Below are 25,726 nucleotides of genomic sequence, written 5' to 3' on the forward strand. Positions count from 1 at the left end.
TTCTTTCTTTCTTTCTTTCTTTCTTTCTTTCTTTCTTTCTTTCTTTCTTTCTTTCTTTCTTTCTTTCTCTCTCTCTCTCTCTCTCTCTCTCTTTCTTTCTTTCTTTCTTTTTAATTCTCCTGCCTTCCTTCAAAACTACTGATGATTAAACCATGGACAATCAGGCTGCAACAATGGAAACAGCTTCCAACAGCATGGTTATATGCTCCAAATTACCAAGTTAACTCTCAAAAGAGAGAAAAAAAAATTCATTGGCAAAGTTTGGTTTTGTTTTTTAAGGGAAAGGCAGGGTGGTGTTTTGATTTTTGCTTGTTGTTTTTTTTTCTTTTTGCACTTTTTTATTAATTACATTTTATCCACTTCATATCCCAGCTGTAGCCCCCTCCATTGTCCCCTCCCAATCACACCCTCCCTCCCTTTTCTCCTCCTTTGCCTTTCCCCCAATCCACTGATAGGGGAGGACCTCCTCCCCTTCCACCTGACCCTTAGGCTATCAGGTCTCATCAGGACTGTCAGCATTGTCTTCCTCCGTGGCCTGGTAAGGCTGCCCCTCCCCCCTTCAGGGGGAGGTGATCAAAGAGCCAGGCACTGAGTTCATGTCAGAGACAGCGCCTGTTCCCATTACTATGGAACCCACTTGTATACTGAGCTGCCATGGGCTACATCTGTGCGGTAGTTCTAGGTTATCCTCATGCATTGTCCTTGGTTGGAGTGTCAGTCTCAAAAAAGACCCCTGTGCCCAGATTTTTTTGGTTCTGTTGCTCTTATGAAAGAAGGGGAATATGAAAGACCTGGAGGGGACAGAAGCTCCACAAAAAGAGCAACAGGGTGGTGTTTATTAAAGATTTGTATTTGGATGATAATGATAAGCGTCAGTACCCAACCAGCCCCACATAACAATAGAAACAATCTTCAGTGTTCTGTTACCTACCAATTTTTACAACTTTAGTCTGGCCTGGATTGAACAGGCCAGACTAAGCCCTTCTGTCACCATAAGAGTACACAAGGAACTCTTACCTGCTGTCATGAGGAAGGGCTAGATCAGTTTACACCTGAATGTGGTATGGTATTGAAAAGGTTCTAGTGTGTGTTTGTCTAAATTCAAAATGAATGTGTGGCAGCTCAAAGAACATGGCGGGGGGGGGGGGGGGAAGGGAGTACATTGCTAGCCACAGAAAAAGCACAGAAAAAGTAACATTAGTTTAATCTAGGCAATCTTACTATTCCAATGACATTCAAAGTGAAAAAGATACACCTAACTCAAACATTTCTACCTCATAATAAAAGAAAGTATCTTTTAAATCTGTGTCAAGATGTCAACTGAACATCTTACATGTAGTAAATCAGCTATCCCTCAAATATAACTGTGTTGGTTTGAATAAGAATAGCCCCACAGGTGCATACATTTGAATGCTTAGTCATCAAGGTATGAGCAGCACTACTTGAAAAGAATTGAGAAGTGTGGCCTTGTTGGGGGAAGTAGTTCAATTGATCTTTGAAGTTTCAAAAGCCCATGCCAAGCCCAGTCTCTCTCTTCCTGTGGATCTGGATGTAGACTTCTCAGCTACTTCTCCAGCACCATATCAGCTGGTGTGCCACCATGTTCCCTGCCATGATAATAAACTAACTCTCTGAAACTATAAGCAAGCCCCCAATTAAATGTTTTCTTTCATTGGAGTTGCAGAGGTCAAGATACCTCTTCACAGAAATAGAACACTAAGAAAATAACCTTACTGGAGTAGTTATTATCATCAGTTTGTACATGAAGTAACTATACAGAAAGTTTTCTTTATTACTACTACAGTTTTATCAAGAATAACAAAATGAGCTGGGGGGTGGTGTCACATGCCTTTGATACCAGCAGGCAGATCTCTGTGAGTTCCAAGGCCAGCCTGGTATACTAAGTGAGTTCCAGAACAGCCAAGAAAGAAGGAAGGGAAAGGGGGAAAAAGGTGAAAAAAAGGGAAAAAGGGGAAAAGGGAAAGGGAAGGGAAGGGAAAGGGGAAGGGGAAGGGAAAAAGGGGAAAGGAAAAGAGAAAAGGAAAAAGGGGAAGGGAAAAGGGGGAAGGAAAAAAGGAAAGGAAAAAGGAAAGAAAAGCAAAGGAAAAAGGAAAGGAAAGAGGAAGGAAAGGAGAGAGGAGAGGAGGGGGAGGGGGCTAACCAGGGCTACATTGTGAGTCTGTCTCTAAATGAACATGCGTTAAATTTTAAAAAAATTAAACTTTCATAGTTTAGACCAAAGTTAAACCAGCACACACATTTCCAGTAGATAACAAATCAGCCTCTCCCCCCCCCTTGAGGACAACCCAAAGAACAATTATTTCAATAGCTTCTGTTTAGAACAGCAACTTATAGGAAAAGAAGGAATCTCAGAGGCGATACAATCTAGTTTCACTGCATGACAAGTTTTTCAAGATCTCTCCATCAACAACTAGTCCAGCATATGCCGCTACATCTAGTATGAAGTCCATTCACTACACAGCAATCAATCCCATATCAATAGCAATTGCAAAGTTCTTAAAACTAAATTTTTCTTCCTTAAAATTTTCCTCATGTCTTAGTTTTGCCCTCAAAATCCTACAAAAACTAGATCCTAATCCCTCCCTTCCCCGGTCCATGGTAAACCACCTTAAAAATTATTCAAATATCCTACACATAAGTACATTTCAACACAAGTTCCATTCTCAGGGCAAGTTCCAGTAGGGTCTATTCTTAAAGCATAACAAGATGGGCCATGAGGCTCAATGGTCAATAGCACAGGCTACAAAACCAGACTTCTTAGATTCAAGTCTTATTTCTGCTACTTATTAGCTGGTGACCATGAGCAAGTTATTGAGTTTTTCTATACTTCAAATCCCAGCTCAGGGAAATGCAGATTTAAAATGGCTGACACTTCAAGCAGCTGTGTGCACACAAAAAGGGAATACAGTTGAAGCACTAACAACAATGTCAGGAACAAAATGCATCCCGTAAATATTAGTAAATTCCTTTTTTTTTTTTTTTTTTTTTGGTGGTGGGGTTGAGAGAGGATTTGTCTATGTAGCTCTGGCTGTCCTGGGACTTGCTCTGTAGACTAGCTTGGTCTCAAACTCGGCGATCTGCCTGCCTCTGCCTGGCTTAATACTAGCAAATTCTAAAGCAAAAGCAGTCAAACTAGGTCTGTAACATCTCTCTCCTGGTTACTTGGCTTCTACTAAAAACAACCGAATGACATGCTTGTCCACAGTCATACCATGTTATAGATGGCACCTATACTCACGTGATGTGAGTATACGTTTATATATTACTACCTGCATTCACTGTGACTATGAACCTGTGATTTACTAGCTATTACAATCACAGTCAATTATTCTAGTCTTTTAAGACCTTTCAGGATAGTGATTTGTCATTCAACCTTCTCAAGCAGAGTTGCTATGGAGAAGGAAAGTAATCAAAGCAACTTCTGGGATCTAAGGAAGAACCCTGGAAAATAGGAACACTTAAATGAAAAGTTTCTAGTATGCAGTTTTTAAGGAGAAATGTGAAAATGTTAATGTTCAACCTTTAACAAAGTTGAGGAAATAGACCGCACTTCCTCAGGCCAGTGTTCAGCCCCCAACTGTGTCTAAGTTGGAAAGAACTTGCCAGGAGCCAAGGCTTTTCATGTCCCTCCCTTTTGAAGGCACAATGGAAACAATTCCCCTAGAACAAAGGATTGCGTCAGTGAACTCTCTGCTCTTTCAAGCTGGAAGGACAGTTGATGCACACCATGTGTCAGAGAGAAACACCAGTTAGAACCAAGTGAGATAAATTCTGTGCTTACAGAGCTGTTTAATATTAAACTATAATAAATCATCTTTACTGCAAATTATAAACAAAATATTTTGTTTACCCTCCCTCTCATATGATCCTTCCCTGAAAAAGCAATTTTAAGACAATTCATAATTTTGAGAACACAGACACTCCACCAAGAATTCTTTTCAAATGTCAGCATCTAGAACCTATAATTGGACAACATTTCCAACCACCTGTCCTAGTGTACAGAAAGCCTTCCTAGACAGCCTTTTGTTCTAAGATCAGGTAAGGTTAATGGTTTTAGTACAGTTTTGTTATCAACCCTACACAGAGGCACCTTAGTATCAACTCTGTTCAATATTTTTTCTTAATACCCGAACCAAGAAATCAAACATATGGACAACCATACAAATTAAACAAAACTGATTTTATTCCTATGACTGCAAAAAATAATCAAACGTGGGAAAAAAATTATATGAATTTAGGTCAAGAAAGGTCTTAAAATGACCTAAACAAAATTAAACAGAATGAATGCTAACAAAACTCAAACAATAAAATTATCTCTGAAAAATAAAAATTTAGGAAACACTACTTCAATATTGTTAAAATTTTTCATGATAACATGGTTAAGTGACATCTCTCTGAAAAAGCTAAGGTCACCAAAACTGTGTGATTAGTTCAATATGAGAACTAACAGGATATAAAGGCTCAAGAGACCTATGACTGCAATCTCTCAGAAACCTACCTTGGTACCAGGGTGTATGTACATCATCACCCTAGAAGAGGTCATATGAATTCTTTAGGGAAGCTAAACACTACACAGATTAACCCTAACCTAAAAATACTGATGATCTGACATGGTCCCAATCATCACCAAAGCAACAAAGACAGAAATTGATTACTTCCCCAAAATTTCACATTTACGACAATCTAAAGGCTATGAAATAGCACTATCTTATTCTAGTTCTTCAATGAATGGATTAATGTGACTATTCAACTAATGAGGAATAACCGTTTTTTTTAATGTTTAAGTTGCACCAAAATGGAAAAAAATAAACTTTTAAAAGGGAAGAGAAATATCACTACTAAATAACTAACTAAAACAATCAGTTGGCCTCAGAAAATCAAATAGAAATTTTCTCAAAATTTTATCAATATTGGAAATGCTGCATGGTCAAGGCAATTTCCAATCATATATTTCATTTGATATGTATTTACGAAGAACAAAAAGAAGTTTAAAATGTTTCCCTTTGAGGGAGCCTATATTGTAATTAATGAATACACCAGACACTACAATAAATAGTAATCACAAACATGTATGAAAATTATAAAATCTATGTGGCCACTTAGGTGTTACACCAAATATGAAATAAAACAAGCAGTACAGGATGATAAGGATGGATCTATTTGCATTTTTCTACATGTAGACATCCAGTCAAACCAGCACCATTTGTTGAAGATGCTATCTTGTTTTAACTGTATGGTTTTGGCTTCTTTGTCAAAAATCAGGTGTTCATAAGTGTGTGGGTTTATTTTTGGGTCTTCTATTTGATTCCATTGATCCACCATTCTGTTTCTATGCCAGTACCATGTAGTTTTTATTATTGTTGCTCTATAGTACAGCTTGAAATCAGGGATGGAGATACCTCCAGAAGACCTTTTCTTGTAGAGGATTGTTTTAGTGATTCTGGGTTTCTTATTATTCCATATGAAGTTGACAATTTTTCTTTTAAGGTCTGTAAAGAGTTGTGTTGGTAATTTATCACCCTGAACAAAACTAAAGTCCAACAGGATCAAAGACCTCAACATAAAACTAGACACACTAAATCTGTTAGAAGAAAAAGTGGGAAGAGCCTGGGACTCATTGGTACAGGAGACAACTTCCTGAACAGAACACTAACAGCACAGGCTCTAAGATCAACAATCAATAAATGGGACCTCATAAAACTTAAAAGTTTCTGCAAAGCAAAGGATACTGTCCTCAGAACAAAATGACAGCCTACAGATTGGGAAAGGATATTCAACAACCCTATATCTGACAGAGGGCTAATATCCACAATATACAAAGAACTCAAGAAGTTAAACAGCAACAAATCAAATAATCCAATTTAAAAATGGGGTATATAAGAAATTTGGGCCCAGGGGTCTTTTCTGAGACTGATACTCCAACCAAGACCATGCATGAAGATAACCTAGAACCCCTGCACAGATGTAGCCATGGCATCCCAGTATCCAAAAGTGGGTTCCCTAGTAATGGGAACAGGGACTGTCTCTGACATGAACTCAGTGGCTGGCTCTTTGTTTACCTCCCCCTGATGGGGGAATAGCCTTACCAGGTCATAGAGGAAGACAATGAAGCCAGTCCTGATGAGACCTGATAAGCTAGGGTCTTATGGAAAGGGAAGAGAACTTCCCCTATCAGAGGTCTTGGAGAGGGGCATGGGAGGAGATGAGGGAGGGAGAATAGGATTGGGAGGGAATGAGGAAGGGGGCTACAGCTGGGATACATAGTGAATAAACTGTAATTAACATCAAAAAATAAAAAAATTAAAAATGGGGTACAGAGCTAAACAGAATTCTCAATAGAGGAATACCAAATGGCAGAAAAACACTTAAAGAAATGCTCACCATCCTTAGTCATCATGGAAAGGCAAATCAAAATGACCCTGAGATTTCACCTTACACCCATCAGAATGGGAAGGGGGAGAGGAAGGAAAGGGAGAGAGGGAGAGGGAAAAGGAGAGGGGAAGGAGGAGGGGAGGAGGAGGGAGAGAGGGAGAGGGGAGAGAAAAAAGGTGTGGGACACATTGCCTGGCTCTTCTTTTTTATTGATATCTCTCATTTGCAGGAAACCTCTTTCTTGAATCTTTCCTTTCCCGAGCTCCAATCTAGACTGATCCCCTAAAGAACTTCTGTATCTGTTTGTGATGTCCTTTTTTAGTTAACTGAGAGATGTTCAGGGAACCAAACATTAAAGGAACAAAATACTGGACAGGAAAGGAAGATGAGAAGCAGGGAGCCAATACTCTTCAGTCACTTCTTTTTGGCCTCAAGGCACTTGCCAACTCTGTGCAGAGGAGGCTCAAGTTCCCAGGAAAGGGATCAAGCAAAAGGCCATGACTAAGAGGTTAAAAAAGAAAAAGAAAAAGAAAAAAATCAGCTTTTGACAGTTTTATGGGTGCTAAGTAACATAAATTACAGACATAAGAGATAGAATCCTGAAGAGGAAAAACTAGAAGAAAATAAACAGTTTCCCCACAACTTAAAATTATTAAGCAAAAAACTTAAAAAAAAAAAAATTAAAGGCCTACGAGTAATTTTAGGGATTCTTTGTTTGCTTTGGTTTTGTCCTAAGCAGATTTTTTTAAATTAAAAATATATATTTTTTAATACAACATATTTTGATGATGGTTTCTCCCCCAACTCCTTCTTCCTATTCCTCCCCACCTCCCACTCATCAAAATCCACACCTTCTCTCCCTCTCTCTCTTTCTCTCATTAAGACATAAACAGGCATAAAAAAATAATAATAATAGAACAAAAGAGGGGGGGAAAGAGCCAAAAAAGTAAGAGAAACACATTTAAATGCTGAGACACACATTCATACACACAGACAACACACAAAATCAAAACCAGAAACCATAACGTACAAGCACAAGATTTGTAAGGCTTTAAAAAAATGCCCAGACAAAGCACTGAGACAAAAATAAAATAAAATAAAAAATAAAAATCTCTGAAAATACCACTGAGTTTGTTTTATGCTAGCCATCTACTGTTGGGCAATCAGTCTGCCCTTAAGTAAATGAGAGTCCTTTGGAGAAAACTAACTTCTCCTTTGCAAACAATTATCAATATGAGATAGTTTCTGGGTTAGGGATGGGCTTCTGTCTACTTCTCCTCTCAGTACTGAGTCCCCATTTGGCTTAGACCTGTGTAGACCCTCTGCATACTGCCACAGTCTCTGAGTTCATATGTGCTTCAGTCCTGTTTTGTCTAGAAAGGGTGTCCTCATCCCTACTGGCTCTTCCACTCATTCATTCCACCTACTCTTCTGCGGTTTCCTGAGGCCTGGGAGAAGTGAGATCTCATGGAGACATCCTATTTTAGGACTGACTGTTCTAAGGTTTCTCACGCCCTGTAAAATGTCCACCTGTGGGCCTCTGTATTCACATCTACTGCAGAAGGAAGCTTACGTGATGATAACTGAGTAAGGTACTGATCTAAGTGTGGCAAGATGTTGTTAGAAGTCATTTTATTCTTACATTTCTTCAGCAATAGTATTTGGTTTTCCTCTAGGTCCTTGGACTATCTGGTCTCAGGCCACCCATGCAATATCTGACATGGTTTCCATCTCATGGAGTAAACCTTGATTCCAATCAATAGTGATTGTTTAGTCCCACAACTTTTGTACCACTGTTACACTAGCACATCTTGCAGGCAGATCATCATCGCAGATAGCAGAGTTTGTAGCTGGGTTGGTCTTTTCTCTTCTGGTAGTGTGCAGAGTATCTTCCTGTAGTCAGTGGGGGTGATGGCTCTAAGTATAGAACAGCTCAATTTCTCCATGTTCAATGGAGATAAAGAATGTTTTGCTTCAGCAACAGGGCCTTACCATTAGTTCTGGAAAGTAACCAACAGAGGAGGAAATAAACTGAAAACAAACCACAGAATTCAAAACTTGATGAAAGAATTTTAGTGTCACTCCATGGTATTAGGTTTGACGTCTGAATGGCCATACAAAAAAGCAATAAAAATCAGATGGGGAACAGGTAGCCAAAGTCAAACCCTACACTTAGCTCAGTCACTGGCTAGATTGAAGAGATCACTGCCATGCTATTCACCACAAAGAGAAACAGGGACAGAAAAACATACACAGACATCTTAAGAGATGGCACCCATCTCTTAAGAAAGAAAATGCCATCCAGGATCTCCACATTCAATCCAAAATTTGAGACTTGGAAAGAGAAAAGATCATGTTAAGTACAAAAATAAAAAAATAAAAATAAAAATAAAAAAACAATCAAAATATACAGGGGCATAGTATTGAATGTATCAGAAAAAGGTTTTTTGTGTTTTTGTTTTGTTTGTTTCTTTCTTTGTTTGTCTGTTTGTTTTTGAGACAGGGTCTCTCTGTAGAGCCATCGCTGTCCGGGAACTCACTCTGTAGACCAAGCTGGCCTTGAACTCAAGAGATGCTCCTGCCTCTGCCTCCCAAGGACTGGGATTAAAGGTGTGCACCATCACAGCCCAGCCACAAAAAGGTTTTTATTAAATGGTTATGATTGCATGGAAACACAAACAGAAAATAAGCAAAAAGAATGGAAACAACAGAGAATTTCCACAGAACCTTGGACTTTATGTTCTGTAGAAATTGGGATGAAAATACAGAACTAAAAATTACAGGTTTGGGAAAATATTTAAATGAAGAATTCCATTAAATGGCTAGATATCAAGAGAGGCTTCAAGCATAAACAGGAGAAAGGGATGCCAAACACATAAAACAAGAAATATGAATCAACAATAGGCCACACCTCCCAGAAGACCAGTAACCTGTCCGCAGAACTTCTTCACTCTCTGTTCCCCCAACAGACTGAACTCCTCAGGCTTGTCCCTAGCCCAGCAGAAGAACACCAGCTGCAGCCTCCCTTCTCCCCTCTCCATGCCTCCTACGGATCACACAGACCATCTCCTCCTGAACTCCCTCCCCCCACTCACTGCTGCATCCCAGAAAACATTCCCTGATAAACACAGCAGCCCAGTAGGCCAGGAAAATAGGTAACACACAGCCATCACACTCTCTGAAAATCCTGACAGTAAACAGAAACCAAGGAACAAAAGAGCCACAAAAGGAAGACAAACCCAGAAATCAGCACCCTAAACATAAAATCACCCCAAACTCAGGTGCCAAATTGGTCGTGTAAGAACACAATCAATAACAGTCAGGACAGTATGTCTCCACTAGAGACCAGCTATCCTAAAGCAGCAGGCCCTGAATATTCCAACATAGCTGAAGCACAAGAAAAAGATCTTGTATGAGGATGTTAGAGATCCTTAAAGAGGAAATTAATAAATCCCTTAAAGATTTATTCAGGGCTAGAAAGGTGGCACACAACTGTATATCCCAGCACTTAGTAAGGCACAGGCAGGCAGACAGTTTGAGGCCAGCCTGATCTACAAAGCAAGTCCAGGACACCCAAAGCTACATATAGAAACCCTGCTTCAAATAAATAAATAGATAGATAGATAGATAGATAGATAGATAGATAGATAGATAGATAGATAAAAAATTAAAAAAACATTAAATAAAGCAAATGACATGAAATATAACTGATAAGGAAAACAGTATTATAGCAACAAAAAAATTTAAACAATTATCATATTATCCACAGATTCTAATTCTGGGTCTACAGCCAAAAGAACTGAAAGCAAGGACTCACAGAGATAATACATCCATCTTCATGGCTGCATTATACACAAGAGCTAAAAAGAAAAAAGCTATCCATATGTGCATGGAAAGATAAATGGGCAAACAAAACTCACTACAAGTTGATAGGTAAACAAGCAAAAATGGAATACTACTCAATCTTTAAAAGGGAAGAATTTGGGGGGAGATGCTACAACCCATATAAACCTTAAAGGTATAAGATTAGTGAAATCAGCTAATTATAAAAAGGCAAATACCAGATGATCCCACTTAAAAGAGTCATCCACAGTTTTCAAATTCATGGAGACGGAAAGTAAAATAGCACCTGCCAGAGGCTGGCTGCCGCGAGGAGGATGGGTGCCTTACTGTTTTGAGTATAGATCTTCTCATGTTTGAGAAGATGAAAAGGTTCTGAAGATGGTTGCAAGAACTAACACTATCAACGTGCACACAATTTTAAGTGGTAAAAATGGGCTAGGAGCAGTGGCAAACCTTTAATCCAAGCATTCAGAAGGTAGGGCAAGCAGATTGCTAGAGTTCAAAGCCAGCCTGGTCTGCATAGCAAGCTCCATGCCAACTAGAACAACACTGTGAAACCCTGTCTCAAAAGTAGATAGAGAGACAGACAGATAGAATAATGAACCAATATGATGTCTAAGTTTCCATAATTTTAAGAAAACTAAGGCGAAATACAGACTTTTCTCAATCAAAGTTAGCCTTCTATTTTTAATCTAAGCATACCTGATTTTACTCATGTCTCTATTTATCAACTCCCAAATCCCTAAGGTTTTGAAAACCAATTGTTGTCAAAACCTGCTTGGCTTCAGTTGGCAAGAAAATCTGACCTACACACACACACACACACACCACTGAAGCTGAAGGGAGTTCCTCAAACAAAGGAAGTAATCTCTAGAGGAGGACAGACACAGAAGGAAAGAACAACCAACTTGACAGTAAAAACCTGTGTACTTTACCAAATAAACATGTAAATTACAATTCATGATGTTGCTCAAGCAAGGAAAAAAGAAAAACAAAAATGATATCATATATAGTCCTAGCCTTATCAAAGAAATGATCAAAGTACTAATTAATATTAATGAGTTATACATGTGAGCTGATTCTTGGAGAATCAATTTCTTGGAGAATCCAAGAATGAAAGGAAGAATTAATTAAACAACAGTTTTAAAAAAAAAAACAGCAGCATTTCACATTAATATTTCTGGAACTAAGTTAGGAATAATCATACAAGCAGTCAATACAAAGTTAGCCAAAAGTTCATGCCAACTCAGGTCAAATTTTCTTGCCAAATAAACAGAAGCAGATTTTGAGAACAAATGGCATTCAAAGCTTTTAGGAACTGATAATCAGTAATGAGAGACTAGGGGTCAAACCCAGTATGCTTGGCTACAAAGTAAAACACTATGATAATACTATTAAGTAACAGTTGTCAAGAAAAAGCAAGTATATTTGATATACACTCTTGGATATTTGATATGTGATATTTGAGGATCTTGTAACAGGTGGGGCAGGCAGGCTCAAGCTTTAGCTCAGAAGGACAGCCAGTACACAGCACATTGAGGGACAATCCCAGCACCAAAAGGGAGAAACAGAGGGAGAAAAATGTCATGAGGTATGGCTTCATGGTATTATATCACACTATCACCACTAAAACATTATCTGCATGTAAAATGAATAAATAAATAAATAAATTTAATAAAACTATTTAAAGTATTTTACTTGATACGGTTTTTACTTGACACCTGTTTGCCTGATGATTCCAATGCTCTAAATCCCCATTTGCAGAATGAGCTGCTCATGAGCAAAAAGGGCACTAGGGGGCAGCAGAGCACAGAGGATGCTTTGGAGCTGCTCAAAATAATTTTCAAGCACTGAAACTAATTTGTGCAATAAAATCATTTCTAAGATATATGTTTAATAATTTTTAAGTTTTAAAGTAAATCTGAATTTAATCTGCAGTACATTTTATGTAAGTAATTTTGAAATTTGAAAACATACCTATATAGTCTTTATGCAGAATTCAATTTATAGCATTTACTGTATTTGTTTTACTATTCTTTTTAAATATATTCATGAACCTGCATTTTTATTTTTCTAAATTATTTGTAAGCTTTCACTTTTAAACTTCAGGTCCTTTAAAAAGCAGTGTGGAGCCAGAGAGATAGCTCATTAGGTAAAATTACGAGTTCAGTACCTTATACTCCTATTCCCCTAACCTAACCCTTTCTTCCCCCATAACACTCTCTGTGCTCTGTCAAAAGATTAGCCTTGAGTCTCAGCATCTGCTTTGATCCCCTGTTGGGGTTGGGTTGGGGGAATAGGAGTTTAAGGTACTGAACTCCTGTCATTTTACCTAATGAGCTCTCTCTCTGACTCCATACTGCTTTTTCAAAGGACTCTTGAAGTTTGAAAGTGAAAGCTTGGCCATTCTGATAGGTGTAAAATGGAATCTTAGAGTTGTTTTGATTTGCATTTCCCTGATGACTAAGGATGTTGAGCATTTCTTTGAAGTGTTTCTCTGCCAGTCTATATTCCTCTGTTGAGAATTCTCTGCTTATCTCTGTTCCTCACTTTTTAATTGGATTATTTGATTTATTGGTGTCTAATTTCTTGGATAAGATCAAAAACTTAAGGGACAACACATGATGGAGAGGATGTGGAGAAAGGAGAACCCTCCTCCATTACTGGTGGGAGTGCAAACTTGAACAACTTTGGAAATCAATCTGTTGCTTTCTCAGAAAATTGGGAATAACACTACCTCAAGATCCATTTATACCACTCCTAGGCATATACCCAAAAGATGCCCCACGATTCAATAAGGGCATTTGCTTAACCATGTTAATAGCAGCTTTATTTGTAATAGCCAGAATCTGAAAACAACCTAGATGTCCCTCAATGGATACAGAAATTGTGGTACAGCTACACAATGAAATACTACTCAGCTATTAAAAACAAGGAAATTATGAAATTTGCGGGGAAATGGATGGAACTAGAAGAGATCATCCTGAGTGAGATAACCAAGAAACAGAAAGACAGGTGTGGTATATACACACTTATAAGAGGATATTAGCTGCATAATATAGGATAGCCATCTACAGACCTAAAGAGGCTAAACAACAAGGAGGACCCTAGGGAGGATGCTTAAATCTCATTCAGAATGCAAACAGGATAGACACCAGGAGCGGTGGAAGAGAAGGAACAGGATGGGAGCCTACTCTAAAGGGTCCTCTGAAAGGATTCACCCAACAGGGGATGGAAGCAGATGCTGAAATCATGGCCAATCTTTGGGTAGAGCACAGGAGAAAGAAAGGGGGACAGGAGCCCCAAAAGGGGAACAACAAAACTAAAAGATCTGAGCCCGGGGGTCCTGCCAAGACTGATGCACTAGCGGAGGACCCTGGATGGAGAGGACCTAGGCTCCCTGCTCAGATGTGGCTGACTGGCAGCTCAGTCTCCATGTGGATCTCTGAGTGAGGGGAACAGGGGCTGCCTCTATCATGAACTCAGTTGACTACTCTTTGATCACTCACTCCGGATGATGCAGCCTTGCTAGGCCACCAAGGAAGAAGATCCAGACAATCCTCATGAAGCTTAACAAGCTATGGGCAGGTGGCAATAGTGGAGAACTCCCCGTTTCAGTGCACTAGGGCAAGGGGATGGAGGGAAGAGTGAGGGTAGGTTGGACTGGGGGAAGTTGAGGGAGGGGCTTCGATCGGGATATATAATGAATGAATTGTGAAGAAAAAAATTAAAATTAAAAAAGAGAAATGTATACTGATACAACTATGGTCTAAATGCAGTCTACATTTCAATGTTGTTGACTGCCCAATCATGTTTAGAGCATTTCATTTCTTATTAGAAAGCATCTGGTCCAAGTTCATAGTCGTTGTTGTCAGGTCTCTCCAACATCTACCATCTAAACCAGCAGTTCTCTAACATGTTTGACAAAGAACCACCCATTTTCACCCTTACTTATGTGTAGAGAAGGAGTTATGGTTGTGCTGTGGTGCTTTCCTTAAATCCTCTGGATCTCAGAGATGGAACTCAGGTGGACAGGATTGGTGTCAAGCACCCTTACTTAATGAGTCATCTCAACCACCCCAACAGGAACAGTTTACATGATTACAATTTACTGACAATCTTATGGAGCCTTTGAACATTACTACGCTATATATTTACTATATTATTATATTATATGCTGTATTATAAATTAAAACAGGAATAATATGAGCTTGAACAAACATTAATTCAAAATACCCATAAAGGCTATGGAATCCAGACAAGAGCTTACAGCACTTAAGAGCTTAAGGAAGGGGTGCGGGGGGAGGTGTTCCAAGATGGCGGAGCCAGGAGGACACTCTTTCTGACCAGCAGCACAGCATGATCTGCACAGTGACCAGCAGACAGAACTCTGGGCCCAGAAACACCAGCGATTGTGTTTCCCAGGTGAGAGGAAACCCCACGGTGTGGGATTCAATCAGCTTCAGATCACCCAGCTAAACCACAGAACAGTTCCCAGGTTCCACCAGGCACTCAGGCGCCAGCCCAGAGCCACAGGCCACCGGCATGCTCTGATCACTGTCCCAGACTGAACTGCGGGCCCCACAACACCAGAGACTGGGATTTCCAGTGGATAAAAACCCCACGGTGCAGGAAGTGATCGGGACCGACCTTAAGTCACCCAGACAATCCCTGGAAAAGACCCAGTATGGCGGACACCCAGGCGCCAGCCCAAAGTGGGGTGCTTAGCTGCCAGCACAGAGTCCTACCTGCACGCCCGAATCACCATTCCAGACAGAACTGAGGGCCCCAGGACACCAGAGATTGAGTTTCTCTTTCAAGTGGAAGCCCACAGTGAGGGGAAGAGCAGGTCTGACCTCTGAGCACTCAGCCGACACCCACCTCCCCCCTAAAAAAAAAAAAAAAAAAAAGTTCTTGGGAAAAGTCCCCAGGTTGCTACAAGCACCCAGGCGCCCGGGCACCCAATCGCCCAGCAAGGCAGAACCACACACCTGTGCCTGCTTGCTCTATTCGCCATCCCAGACGGACCTGCAGACCTTCAAACACCACAGAAAAAAAATCAGTTCCAACCCTCAGGACACCCAGCTCCAGAGAAGCACCACCATTCAGTTGACCATACTCAAAAAGCTGAGGAGAGCTCCTTCAAAACCCTGCCAAGGGGATTCTCCCACCCCAGGACTCCAGCAGACACCAGAAATTAACAGACAACAACTGAGACGGACAGATGGGTAGAGGCCAACGAAAAAGCACAACCAACAAAAAGCAAAGTAGTATGGCATCCCTAAACCCAGTTATCTAGGGGCAAGTAGCCCTAACATAAGTGAAATTCAAGATGACCTTACATCTATGCTTATGAAGAGGTTAATGGAGGAAACAAATAAAATGCATAAAAAATTAGAGGAAGATGAAATCAAACAGATTATGGCCATCCATAAAGAAATACAGGAAGATGCAACCAAAGAGTTTGTGGCCTTCAAAGAGGAAATTATTAAATCCCTGAAAGAAAAAAAAGAAACAGGAATGTCCAAAGAAACAGGTGAAGGAATTGAAGGAAAAACAGGAAAATACAGTCAGACAGATGAAGGAAATCAACAATACGGTTCAAGGTATGAAGATAGAATTGGAACAATTAAAGAAAACACAGAGGAAATCATGGAGAGGAAGAACTTAGGAAAGAAAACAGAACGACGGAGGTAAGCATAACCAACAGACCACAGGAGATGGAAGAAAGAATCTCAGGGGTGGAAGATACACTGGAAGAAATCAATGTATCCGTCAAAGAAAATGTTAACTCTAAAAAATTCCCGACACAAACCATCCAAGAAAACCAAGACAACATGAGTAGACAAAACCTAAGAATAATAGGAATATAGGAAAAAGAAGATTCCCATCTCCAAGGCCCAGAAAATATTTTCAACAAAATAACAGAAGAAAATCTCCCCAACTTAAAGGAGAGGCCTATAAACACACAAGAATCCTACAGAACACCTAATAAATTAGACCAGAAGAGAAAATCCTCCCGCCACATAATAATCAAAACAGTAAGTATACAGAACAAAGAAAAAATAATAAAAGCTGCAAGGGAAAAAGGCCAAGTAACATATAATGGCAAACCCATCAGAATCACACCTGACTTCTCAACAGATACTATGAAAGCCAGAAGGGCCTGGACAGATATCATGCAGACCCTAAGAGAACAAAGATGTCAGCCCAGGCAACTATACTCAGCAAAACTCTCAGTCCTCATAGACGGAGAAAACAAGATATTCAATGACAAAAACAAACTTCAACAATACCTACACACAAAACGAGCATTACAGAAGATACTAGAAAGAAAAATACAACCCAAGAAAACTAACTACTTTCAAGAAAACACAGTAAATAAATAACCTCATTACAGCAAAACAAAAAGAAGTCAAGCACACAAACACACTACCACAGACAACATCAATATCAACAGATCTAAGAGCCATTAGTCATTAATCTCTCTCAACATCAATGGACTCATTCTCCAATAAAAAGACACAGACTAACAGAATGGATACGTAAACAAGGCCCAACAATCTGTTGCATACAAGAAACATACCTAAGTCACAAAGACAGGCATTACCTGAGGGTAAAGGAATGGAAGATGGCTTTCCAAGCAAATGGACCAATGAAGGAAGCAGGAGTAGCCATTCTAATATCTGATAAAATAGACTTTTAACCAAAATTAATCAAAAGAGATGGGGAAGGACACTTTATAATCATCAAGGGAAAATTCCACCAGGAAGACATCACAACCCTGAACATCTATGCCCCAAATACAAGGGCACCCACATTTGTAAAAGAAACAATGATAAAACTTAAACCACACATAGATCCACACACATTAATATTGGGAGACTTCAACACCCCACTCTCAACAAAGGACAGGTCAACAAAACAGAAATTAAACAAAGAAACAATGTCTCTAAAAGAGGTCATGAATCAAATGGACCTAACAGACATTTACAGAACCTTACACCCAAACACAAAGTAATTTACCTTCTTCTCAGCACCTCATGGAACCTTCTCCAAAATAGACCATATAGTTGGTAACAAAGCAAGCCTCAACAGATACAAGAAGATTTAAATAATCCCTTGTATCCTATCTGATCACCATGGACTAAAGCTGGACCTCAACAACAAGAGAAATAGCAAAAAGCCTACACACACATGGAAACTGAACAACTCGCTACTCAATGACAGCTGGGTCAGGGAAAAAATAAAGAAAGAAATTAAGGTCTTCCTAGAATTCAATGAAAATGAAGGCACAACATACCCAAACTTATGGGACATGATGAAAGCAGTGCTAAGAGGAAAGTTCATAGCACTCAGTGCCTTCAAGAAGAAATTCGAAACATCTCATTCAAGCAACTTAATGGCTCACCTAAAAGCCCTAAAGAAAAAAGAAGCAGACACACCAAAGAGAAGTAGACACTTGGAAATAATCAAACTCAGGGCTGAAATCAATAATTTAGAAACAAATAAAACAATTCAAAGAAACCAAGAGCTAGTTCTTTGAGAAAATCAACAAGATAGACAAACCTTTAGCCAAACTAACTAAAAGGCAGAGGGACACTATGCAAAAATACTCAACAAAATACTCAAAAATACTCAACTTGCAAACCGAATATAAGAACACATCAAAGATATCATCTACTATGACCAAATAGGCTTCATCCCAGGTATGCAGGGGTGGTTCAATATACAGAAATCCATCAATGTGATCCACCATATTAAGAAACTGAAAGAAAAAAAAAAAAAAAACCACATGATCATCTCTTTAGATGCCGAAAAAGCATGTGACAAAATCCAACATCCATTCACATTTAAAGTATTGGAGAGATTAGGGATACAAGGCACATATCTAAACATAGTAAAGACAATATACATCAAAAATTCTACCAGGGAACTCCTACAGCTGATAAACACCTTCAGCAAAGTGGCTGGATACAAAATTAACTCAAAAAAAAAAAAAATCAGAAGCCCTCCTGTATAGGAAAGACAAATGAGCTGAGAAAGAAATTAGGGAAACAACACCCTTCACAATAGCCACAAAGGACATATAAGTACCTTGGTGTGACCCTAACCAAGCAAGTCAAACACTTGTGTGAAAAAAATTTCAAGTCTCTGAAGAAAGAATTATAAGAAGATATCAGAAGATGGAAAGATCTCCCATGCTCATGGCTTGGCAGGATTAACATAGTAAAAATGGCCATTTTACCAAAAGCAATCTAAAGATTCAATGCAATTCCCATCAAATTACCAACACAATTCTTACAGACCTTAAAAGAAAAATTCTCAACTTCATATGGAATAACAAGAAACGCAGAATCGCTAAAACAACCCTCTACGGTAAAAGATCTTCAGGAAGTATCTCCATCCCTGATCTCAAGCTGTACTATAGAGCAACAGTAATAAAAACTGAATGGTACTGGCACAGAAACAGAATGGTGGAACAATGGAACCAAACAGAAGAGCCAGAAATAAACCCACACACTTATGGACGCCTGATTTTTTACATAGATGCCAAAACCATACAATGGAAGAAAGATAGCATCTTCAACAAATGGTGCTGGTCAAACTGAATGTCTACATGTAGAAAAATGCAAAGATCCATACTTATCACCCTGCACAAAACTAAAGTCCAAGTGGATCAAAGACCTCAACATAAAACCGACACACTAAACCTGTCAGAAGAAAAAGTGGGGAAGAACCTGGAACTCATTGGTACAGGAGACAACTTCCTGAACAGAACACCAACAATACAGGCTCTAAGAGCAACAATCAATAAGTGGAACCTCATGAAACTGAAAAACTTCTGTAAAGTAAAGGACACTGTCATCAGAAGAAAACGACTGCCTACAGATTGGGAAAGGATCTTCACCAACCCTGTATCTGACAAAGGGCTAATATCCAGTATATATAAAGAACTCAAGAAGTTAAACAGCAACAAATCAAGTAATCCAATTAAAAAAAGAGGTACAGGGCTAAACATTTTCAATAGAGGAATGCCAAATGGCAGAGAAACACTTAAAGAAATGTTCAACGTCATCATGGAAAGGCAAATCAAAATGACCCTGAGATTTCACCTTACACCCATCAGAATGGCTAAGATCAAAAACTCAAGTGACAACACATGCTGGAGAGGATATGGAGAAAGGAGAACCCTCCTCCACTGCTGGTGGGAATGTAAACTTGTACAACCACTTTGAAAATCAATCTGGTGCTTTCTCAGACAATTAGGAATAGCGCTTCCTCAAGATCCAGCTATACCACTCCTAGGTATACATCCAAAAGATGCTCAAGTATACAACAAGGACATCTGCTCAACCATGTTTGTAGCAGCTTTATTTGTAATAGCCAGAAGCTGGAAACAGCCCAGATGCCCCTCAGTTGAGGAATGGATACAGAAATTATGGTATATAACAATGGAATACTACTCAGCAATAAAAAACAAGGAAATCGTGAAATTTGCAGGTAAATGGCAGGTAAATCATCCTGAGTGAGGTATCCCAGAAGCAGAAAGACACACAGGGTATATACTCACTCATAAGTGGATATTAGACATATAAGATAAACATACTAAAATCTATACACCTAAGGAAGCTAATCAAGAAGGAGGACTCTGGCTAAGATGTTCAATACCCATTCAGAAAGGCAAAGAGGATGGACATCAGAGGAGGGAGAAAACAGAACAGGACTGGAGCCTATCACAGGGTGCCTCTGAAAGGCTCTACCCTGCAGGGTACCAAGGCAGATGCTGAGACTCATAGCCAAACTTTGGGCAGAGTACAGGGAATCTTATGAAAGAAATGGGAGATAGTAAGACCTGGAGAGGACAAGAGCTCCACAAGGAGAGCAACAGATCCATAAAGTCTGGGCACAGGGGTCTTTTCTGAGACTGATACTCCAGCCAAGGCCCACTCATGGAGATGGCCTGGAACCCATGCACAGAGGTAGCCCATGGCAGTTCAGTGTCCAAGTGGGTTCACAGTAATGGGGACAAGGACTGTCTCTAACATGAACTGATTGGCCTGCTCTCTGATCACCTCCCCCTGAGGGAAGAGCAGCCTTTCCAGGCCACAGAGGAAGACAGTGCAGCCAGTCCTGATGAGACCCGGTAGACTAGGATCAGAGGGAAGGGGAGGAGGACCTCCCTTTTGAGTGGACTGGGGGAGGGGCATGGGCGGGGAGGGTGAGACTGGGGGGGTGGGAGGGAACTACAGGGGAAATACAAAGTGAATAAGCTGTAATTAATAAAAATAAAAATAAATAATTAATAAAAATCTATTTTAAAAAAGAGTTTAAGAAATAAAAAAAAAAAAAAGACACATTGAAAAGTAAAAAGAACAATTTCACACTATCCATGAATCCCTTCCCCAAGATACATACAGTTCGGCTAGACAGATTCTCTTCTTGTAGGAAGAAGACAGCAAAATGAGAACCTTCCTTCACTAGAGACCTCAGCACCCAGACCAGTGCCTTTCCCTACACAAGGCCAGGCTCTGTGATCCAAAGCCCAAGGCAGCACCATAGAGCCAGGCTCTAGACATGTTCTAGCACCAGGCCAGAACACAGGATCAAATGTCTAGGTCCACCCCAGCAGCCTCTGGCGCCAAGAGAGCTTTCCCAGAAGCATGTACCAGCCCTGCTACACCTGGATCAACATACCAGGTTGTCCCCACAGACTCAGGTATCAGGCCCACTCCAGCAGATAGGCAGCAGACCTGCCTCGTGGACCCCAGAATGAGACTGCCTGCTGTGGATCAACCAGATATCAAGAAACATGATCAACTGCTTCAGGCCCATGGAGAAGACATCAGCACCAGGCTCAACTCCCACAAACCAGCACCATGCCTGGACCTTAACCCATGTCTGTGTCTACGAAAACAGGCAGTAGGCACACCAGTGGCCCAGGAACCATGCCAGCAGGCCACCCAAGATCTCAAGCAGCAAGTTCACCATGCGCTCCACCAGGGATCCACCCAGAATTTCCTGACAGGCTGGCTAGGGACTGGCTTTCCCTCCCACCACCCATGTGTAAAGACTGAGAAGTGCTTGCTTCAAGTGCAGCAATCAATGCAAGGCTACAGGTACATTGCCTATACACCAGAGTCTTGACACATCATGGGAAAATTAAGCACCAGTAACCATCATTAATAAAAATAATCTGCAGGTGCTGATGGTACACACCTTTTATTCCAGCACTCAAGAGGCAGAGGCAAGTAGATCTCTGAGTTCTAAGCCAGCCTGGTCTACAGAGTAAGTTCCAAGACAGCTAAGGGTATATAAAGAAACCCTGGCTGAAAAATTAAATAAGAAAAAAAAAAAAAAAAAAAAAGAATCTATGAACTACATGATAAAAACACCGAAGAGCTACAAAAGAATACTTAAAGCAAAGTGGCCATCCTATAACTCACATACACACAACAATACATACTCTATAATGATACAACTTGGATTAGAACCTGTGAGAGCAAATTAACTTAAAATAATATAAAATAAGGATTTCTAAATTAGGCAATGACTCACTTATTAAAAGATCTTTCAATTAGTTTCTGGGAAAACTAAAATAAAGCAACCTCCCAGAGCTCTGTGTTCTGCTTCCTCTAGATTCCTAAGCTTGATACCTCAGGTCTTGCCATGTGGTTTGGCTTGTTCTGCACCTTGGAGTTTACACATACAGCAGACCACCGTAAACTAGCAGTGACTGTCTTGGCCCTGCCTTGCAGAGTGCTGAATTTACAGTCATGTATCACCACATCTGGCCAGTTCCTTCTTAAGTAATGTTGGATGAAAGGCAGAAGTAGTCCACTTAAAAACTGATCCTTGCGACAGCAAGCCCTGCACCTGGCCTGGGCAACACAATGAAGCTGGCCCTGATGATGAAAACACAGGTGAGCCAGACCCGAGGATATGAGAGCAGGAGAGCTGACCCAGGCTCTTGGCAGCTGCAGCACTTGAGACTGGGCCCTAGGCCTCAACTGGGCAGCATAATGGAGCTAGCTCTGGGGCCAGATCACCAAAATGCAGGCTTGAGCGCCAGTGATCCAGCCCCAGAGGGTATGAAAGCAGGAGAGCTGGCCCTGTCCCCTGTAGGCGACCGTATTGGCTGAGCTAGCTAGGGCAGTGCTGGAGAGCTCATCCTGATGGTGTGGATACGGGAGAGCCAGCGGGATGACCAACTCAGTTACCACCCAGGCACGGATCTGGAACTTTGAATGGGCCCACCCCAAAATCTACTTCATCTATGAACTGCTGGAACATGGAGAAAAGCTGGTCCTGCTGATCCAAAACAATGGGATCTCCATGACACATGGCAGCAACAGGTAGGCCCAGGGGAGTCCCCAGTGAGGAACCCATGTTGATGGTATAGTAGAGGCAAGGGGCCTCCAGTTATTGCAATGAACATTTGCAAGTGGGGATATATAGACAAAAGAATATACCATAGGACACACTGTGACAAACTGCAGTTTCCACAACAAGAGGTTTTCTAGGATTTGTTTCTTTTTTTAATTTATTTTATCTTTGGTTTTTTATTTTCTATGGGGGGTTGGTTGCAGGGACAGAGAGTAGATAGGAAAGAATGGGGAGAAGAATGAGAGGAAGATGAATGATGTGAAATGAAACTCACGAAGAATCAATAAAAATTAAAAATAAATAATAAACAAAACTGCTCATAGAAAACAAGAGCATAGAAATTAAAACTATAACATTACCATTCAGGATAAAATGACTAAAAATATAAACTGTGATATCAGTACAACCTGTCTAGGCAGTTTTTATTTGTTCAGTCAAGTGGTGGTTTTGTGAGGAACATTCTCACCACATATAAAACAGATTGACCTGAAACTTTCAACATAGCCCAGGCTAGAGTTAAACTTTCAATTCTCAGCTTTCAAATACTGGGATTACAGGCATGTGCCACCACAACAGGTTTAAAACTGATCATATGTATATGCTAAAAATGAAAACAATGTGAGTCAAGTGTTCTCAACTGCAAATAAGGCTATTAAAAATAAATTTAAAATCAAGAACTACATAATTGCCAATTAGCATAATAATGCCAATGAGAACAAACACAAATGGGAAGGAACCAGTGCCCAAAGGATCCCTCTATTTAATACTTAGTGGATACACAATCTCTGATGAAGTCATTTTTTTAATCAAATCCATCAAATCCAGTTTCACCACAGTAAACATCAAAGATAGTGAATACAGAAAAAAACTAATATGAGGTATTACCCAGCAACCAACCCTGTGTTTTTTGTCCTATAATCTTGACTTCACTGAAATTTAGATTCCAAATGATTTCCCAAAATGCATGCCTGAGCATTTCAGTCCAAACTGCATCATTAGAGTTAATGCCAAAGGCCCTGCACAGAGTAAGTGCTTGTAACCAGATTCTGCATGGCCATGAAGATTGCAGTCTTTCTCTGGAAAAAGACATAATCCAGTGTTCTTCAAGAGAACCTTCTCACTGTATGTATCTGTCAGCACTTGAACATTCTTAGTCGGTATAACCTAGCAGTTCTCTTGTGGTAAATTACAAGTCAAATTTCATCACTTAATAACAGCAGAGAGCAAAATCTTAATCCAAATCCAAGTTCTACAATGTCTTAGCTGAAGAACCATGGTCAAGTGACCTAACCAACACCAAAGCCAAGAGACATGGATTGACTCTGGTTGTCAAAACTAAACCTCACTTCAGATTTATTCTTAAGATTAAGTTATACACCCAGCTATTGCGGCATCACAAATGACATGGCGGTAAGGCAGCACTTTAGGCGGTTTGCTTGTCACTCTCATTCTCCACTTTTGACTCGTTTCACTTTTACCCACTTCTGCTGAACTTTACCCTCTCTATCAAACATCTGTGGTATATACTCTAAGTCCTGGTGAGCCACAACAAAATATGACAAATAAGTCATATAAAATATACTCATGTGCTGCATGCTACACTCATAAAATGGTTATATTATTCTAACCTACAACCAAAGAAATTGATGTCATAGGATTAAATAATTTGTCCAAAGTCACTTGGTTATCAGAATCAGTACTAATTTTGCCCTGCCAAGCGCCTCTCCCAGTCACAACGTCAGCTCTTGCGCCAAAAAGGGCTTACCTGATCAGTGAGCAGACAGACATTGGGTGGCTATGACTCATTCACTGTATGTAGTAGCTGTTAGAACAAGGAATTCATAGCCTGGGTAGAGAAACATGAAGGCACACACAGATGAATAAATTGCAATAACAGAAATATAACCAGCATGGAATGTTAGGATCATAGGCCTGCACCACCAAACCTGACTAACAGAATTTGTGATGAGAAATAAACTAGTAAAACATTAAGAAGAGCTGCCATCTCATTAAGAACTTGAAATACCAGGATTATTCGATAAAGGCGAAAGGAAAAAAGAAGATGAAACTTGAAGCAAGAGCAGGGGCCAGCAAACACTACAACATTGAGTATAAAATCCATGTACTTTGTAAAAACCCATTAGCCCCATAGGGCAACATCAGTGCTTCTCAACTCTAGCAGAAAGGCAAAGGTCTAAGGCACAAAATTTTATATCATTGAGGATGATTCTGACACAATGGAGAAACACTAAAATCAGATTTACACAAAATACTGAGTTGAGAGATGAATCAAAGGAAGAGAACTCAAAGGTTAGGGGCTGCTAGGTTTCTATTTCACCAGCAGTTTTGAATGTGAAAGGGAAACACCCCATTCCTACCCAGTAGGTCTCCGTATACTGCTAGCACACATGCCCTCTCCCTGGCACTCTGCATCAACAGGTAGGCACAGTTTGGAGGAAGAGCTCTCCTGGGCATCCCCTCTCGGCTCCACTGACTCAGTCTTCAGCCTCACCAATTTCACTCACCCTCAGGGGATCACCCATGAGCAAGGAGACAATGTACCAAGAGGGTAAAAGGTACACTAAAGCACACTTCCCAACGGGTCAAAGTCAATGCTGTACAAATACATCTCAAGCTAGAGCACTTCTCAAAGCTAGACACTAATGGCACATGCTTATAATCCCAGCACTTGAAAGGCTGAGGGAAAAGGATCCTGCGTCCCAGGCCAGCCTGGACTACCAAGTTCAAATACAGACCTCAGGAAAACTGAAAAACAAACAGGTAAACAATAAACATATGAATCCTCCTCAGGAGGAGAAGTCCGGAGAGCATTAAGCTCCTGAGGGAACCCCTCCTCGAAGGGCACTCTAAAAATGAAGCAGAATTGTAAAGAGAACTTCTGGAAAACACCATACTGGATCCCAAGCCTGGGACCAATAGGCAACTCAGACATCGCCATCATTTTCTCGGCCTATCCTCGCCAATATTAACCAGGCAGCATTGGCATACAGTTTCCTCAGCAAGGACAATTTTCTGAAGAGAAGACAGAGAAGAAGTGTGTGTGTGTGTGTGTGTGTGTGTGTGTGTGTGTGTGTGTGTGTGT

The 25,726-nt window shown here is 40.3% G+C and overlaps 1 protein-coding gene across 3 annotated transcripts in view; it reads right to left on the reverse strand.

The window, feature by feature from the left end:
- The window catches only part of Exoc6b (exocyst complex component 6B), a 442,378-nt gene that overhangs the window by 399,051 nt on the left and 17,601 nt on the right, over nucleotides 1-25,726 (reverse strand). The window contains exon 2 of one of the 3 annotated variants that reach the window (XM_055596435.1): nucleotides 24,389-24,469. The exons of the other annotated variants lie outside the window; for them this stretch is intronic. Coding sequence (XP_055452410.1) covers nucleotides 24,389-24,429 — 41 coding nt within the window. The 5' untranslated portion in view covers nucleotides 24,430-24,469. The remainder of the gene's footprint in view (nucleotides 1-24,388; nucleotides 24,470-25,726) is intronic. 3 annotated transcript variants of the gene reach the window in all.

Source organism: Psammomys obesus, unplaced genomic scaffold, assembly GCF_907164565.1.
Source record: "Psammomys obesus unplaced genomic scaffold, mPsaObe1.curated_primary_1811, whole genome shotgun sequence".
Classification (NCBI taxonomy): Eukaryota; Metazoa; Chordata; class Mammalia; order Rodentia; family Muridae; genus Psammomys; species Psammomys obesus.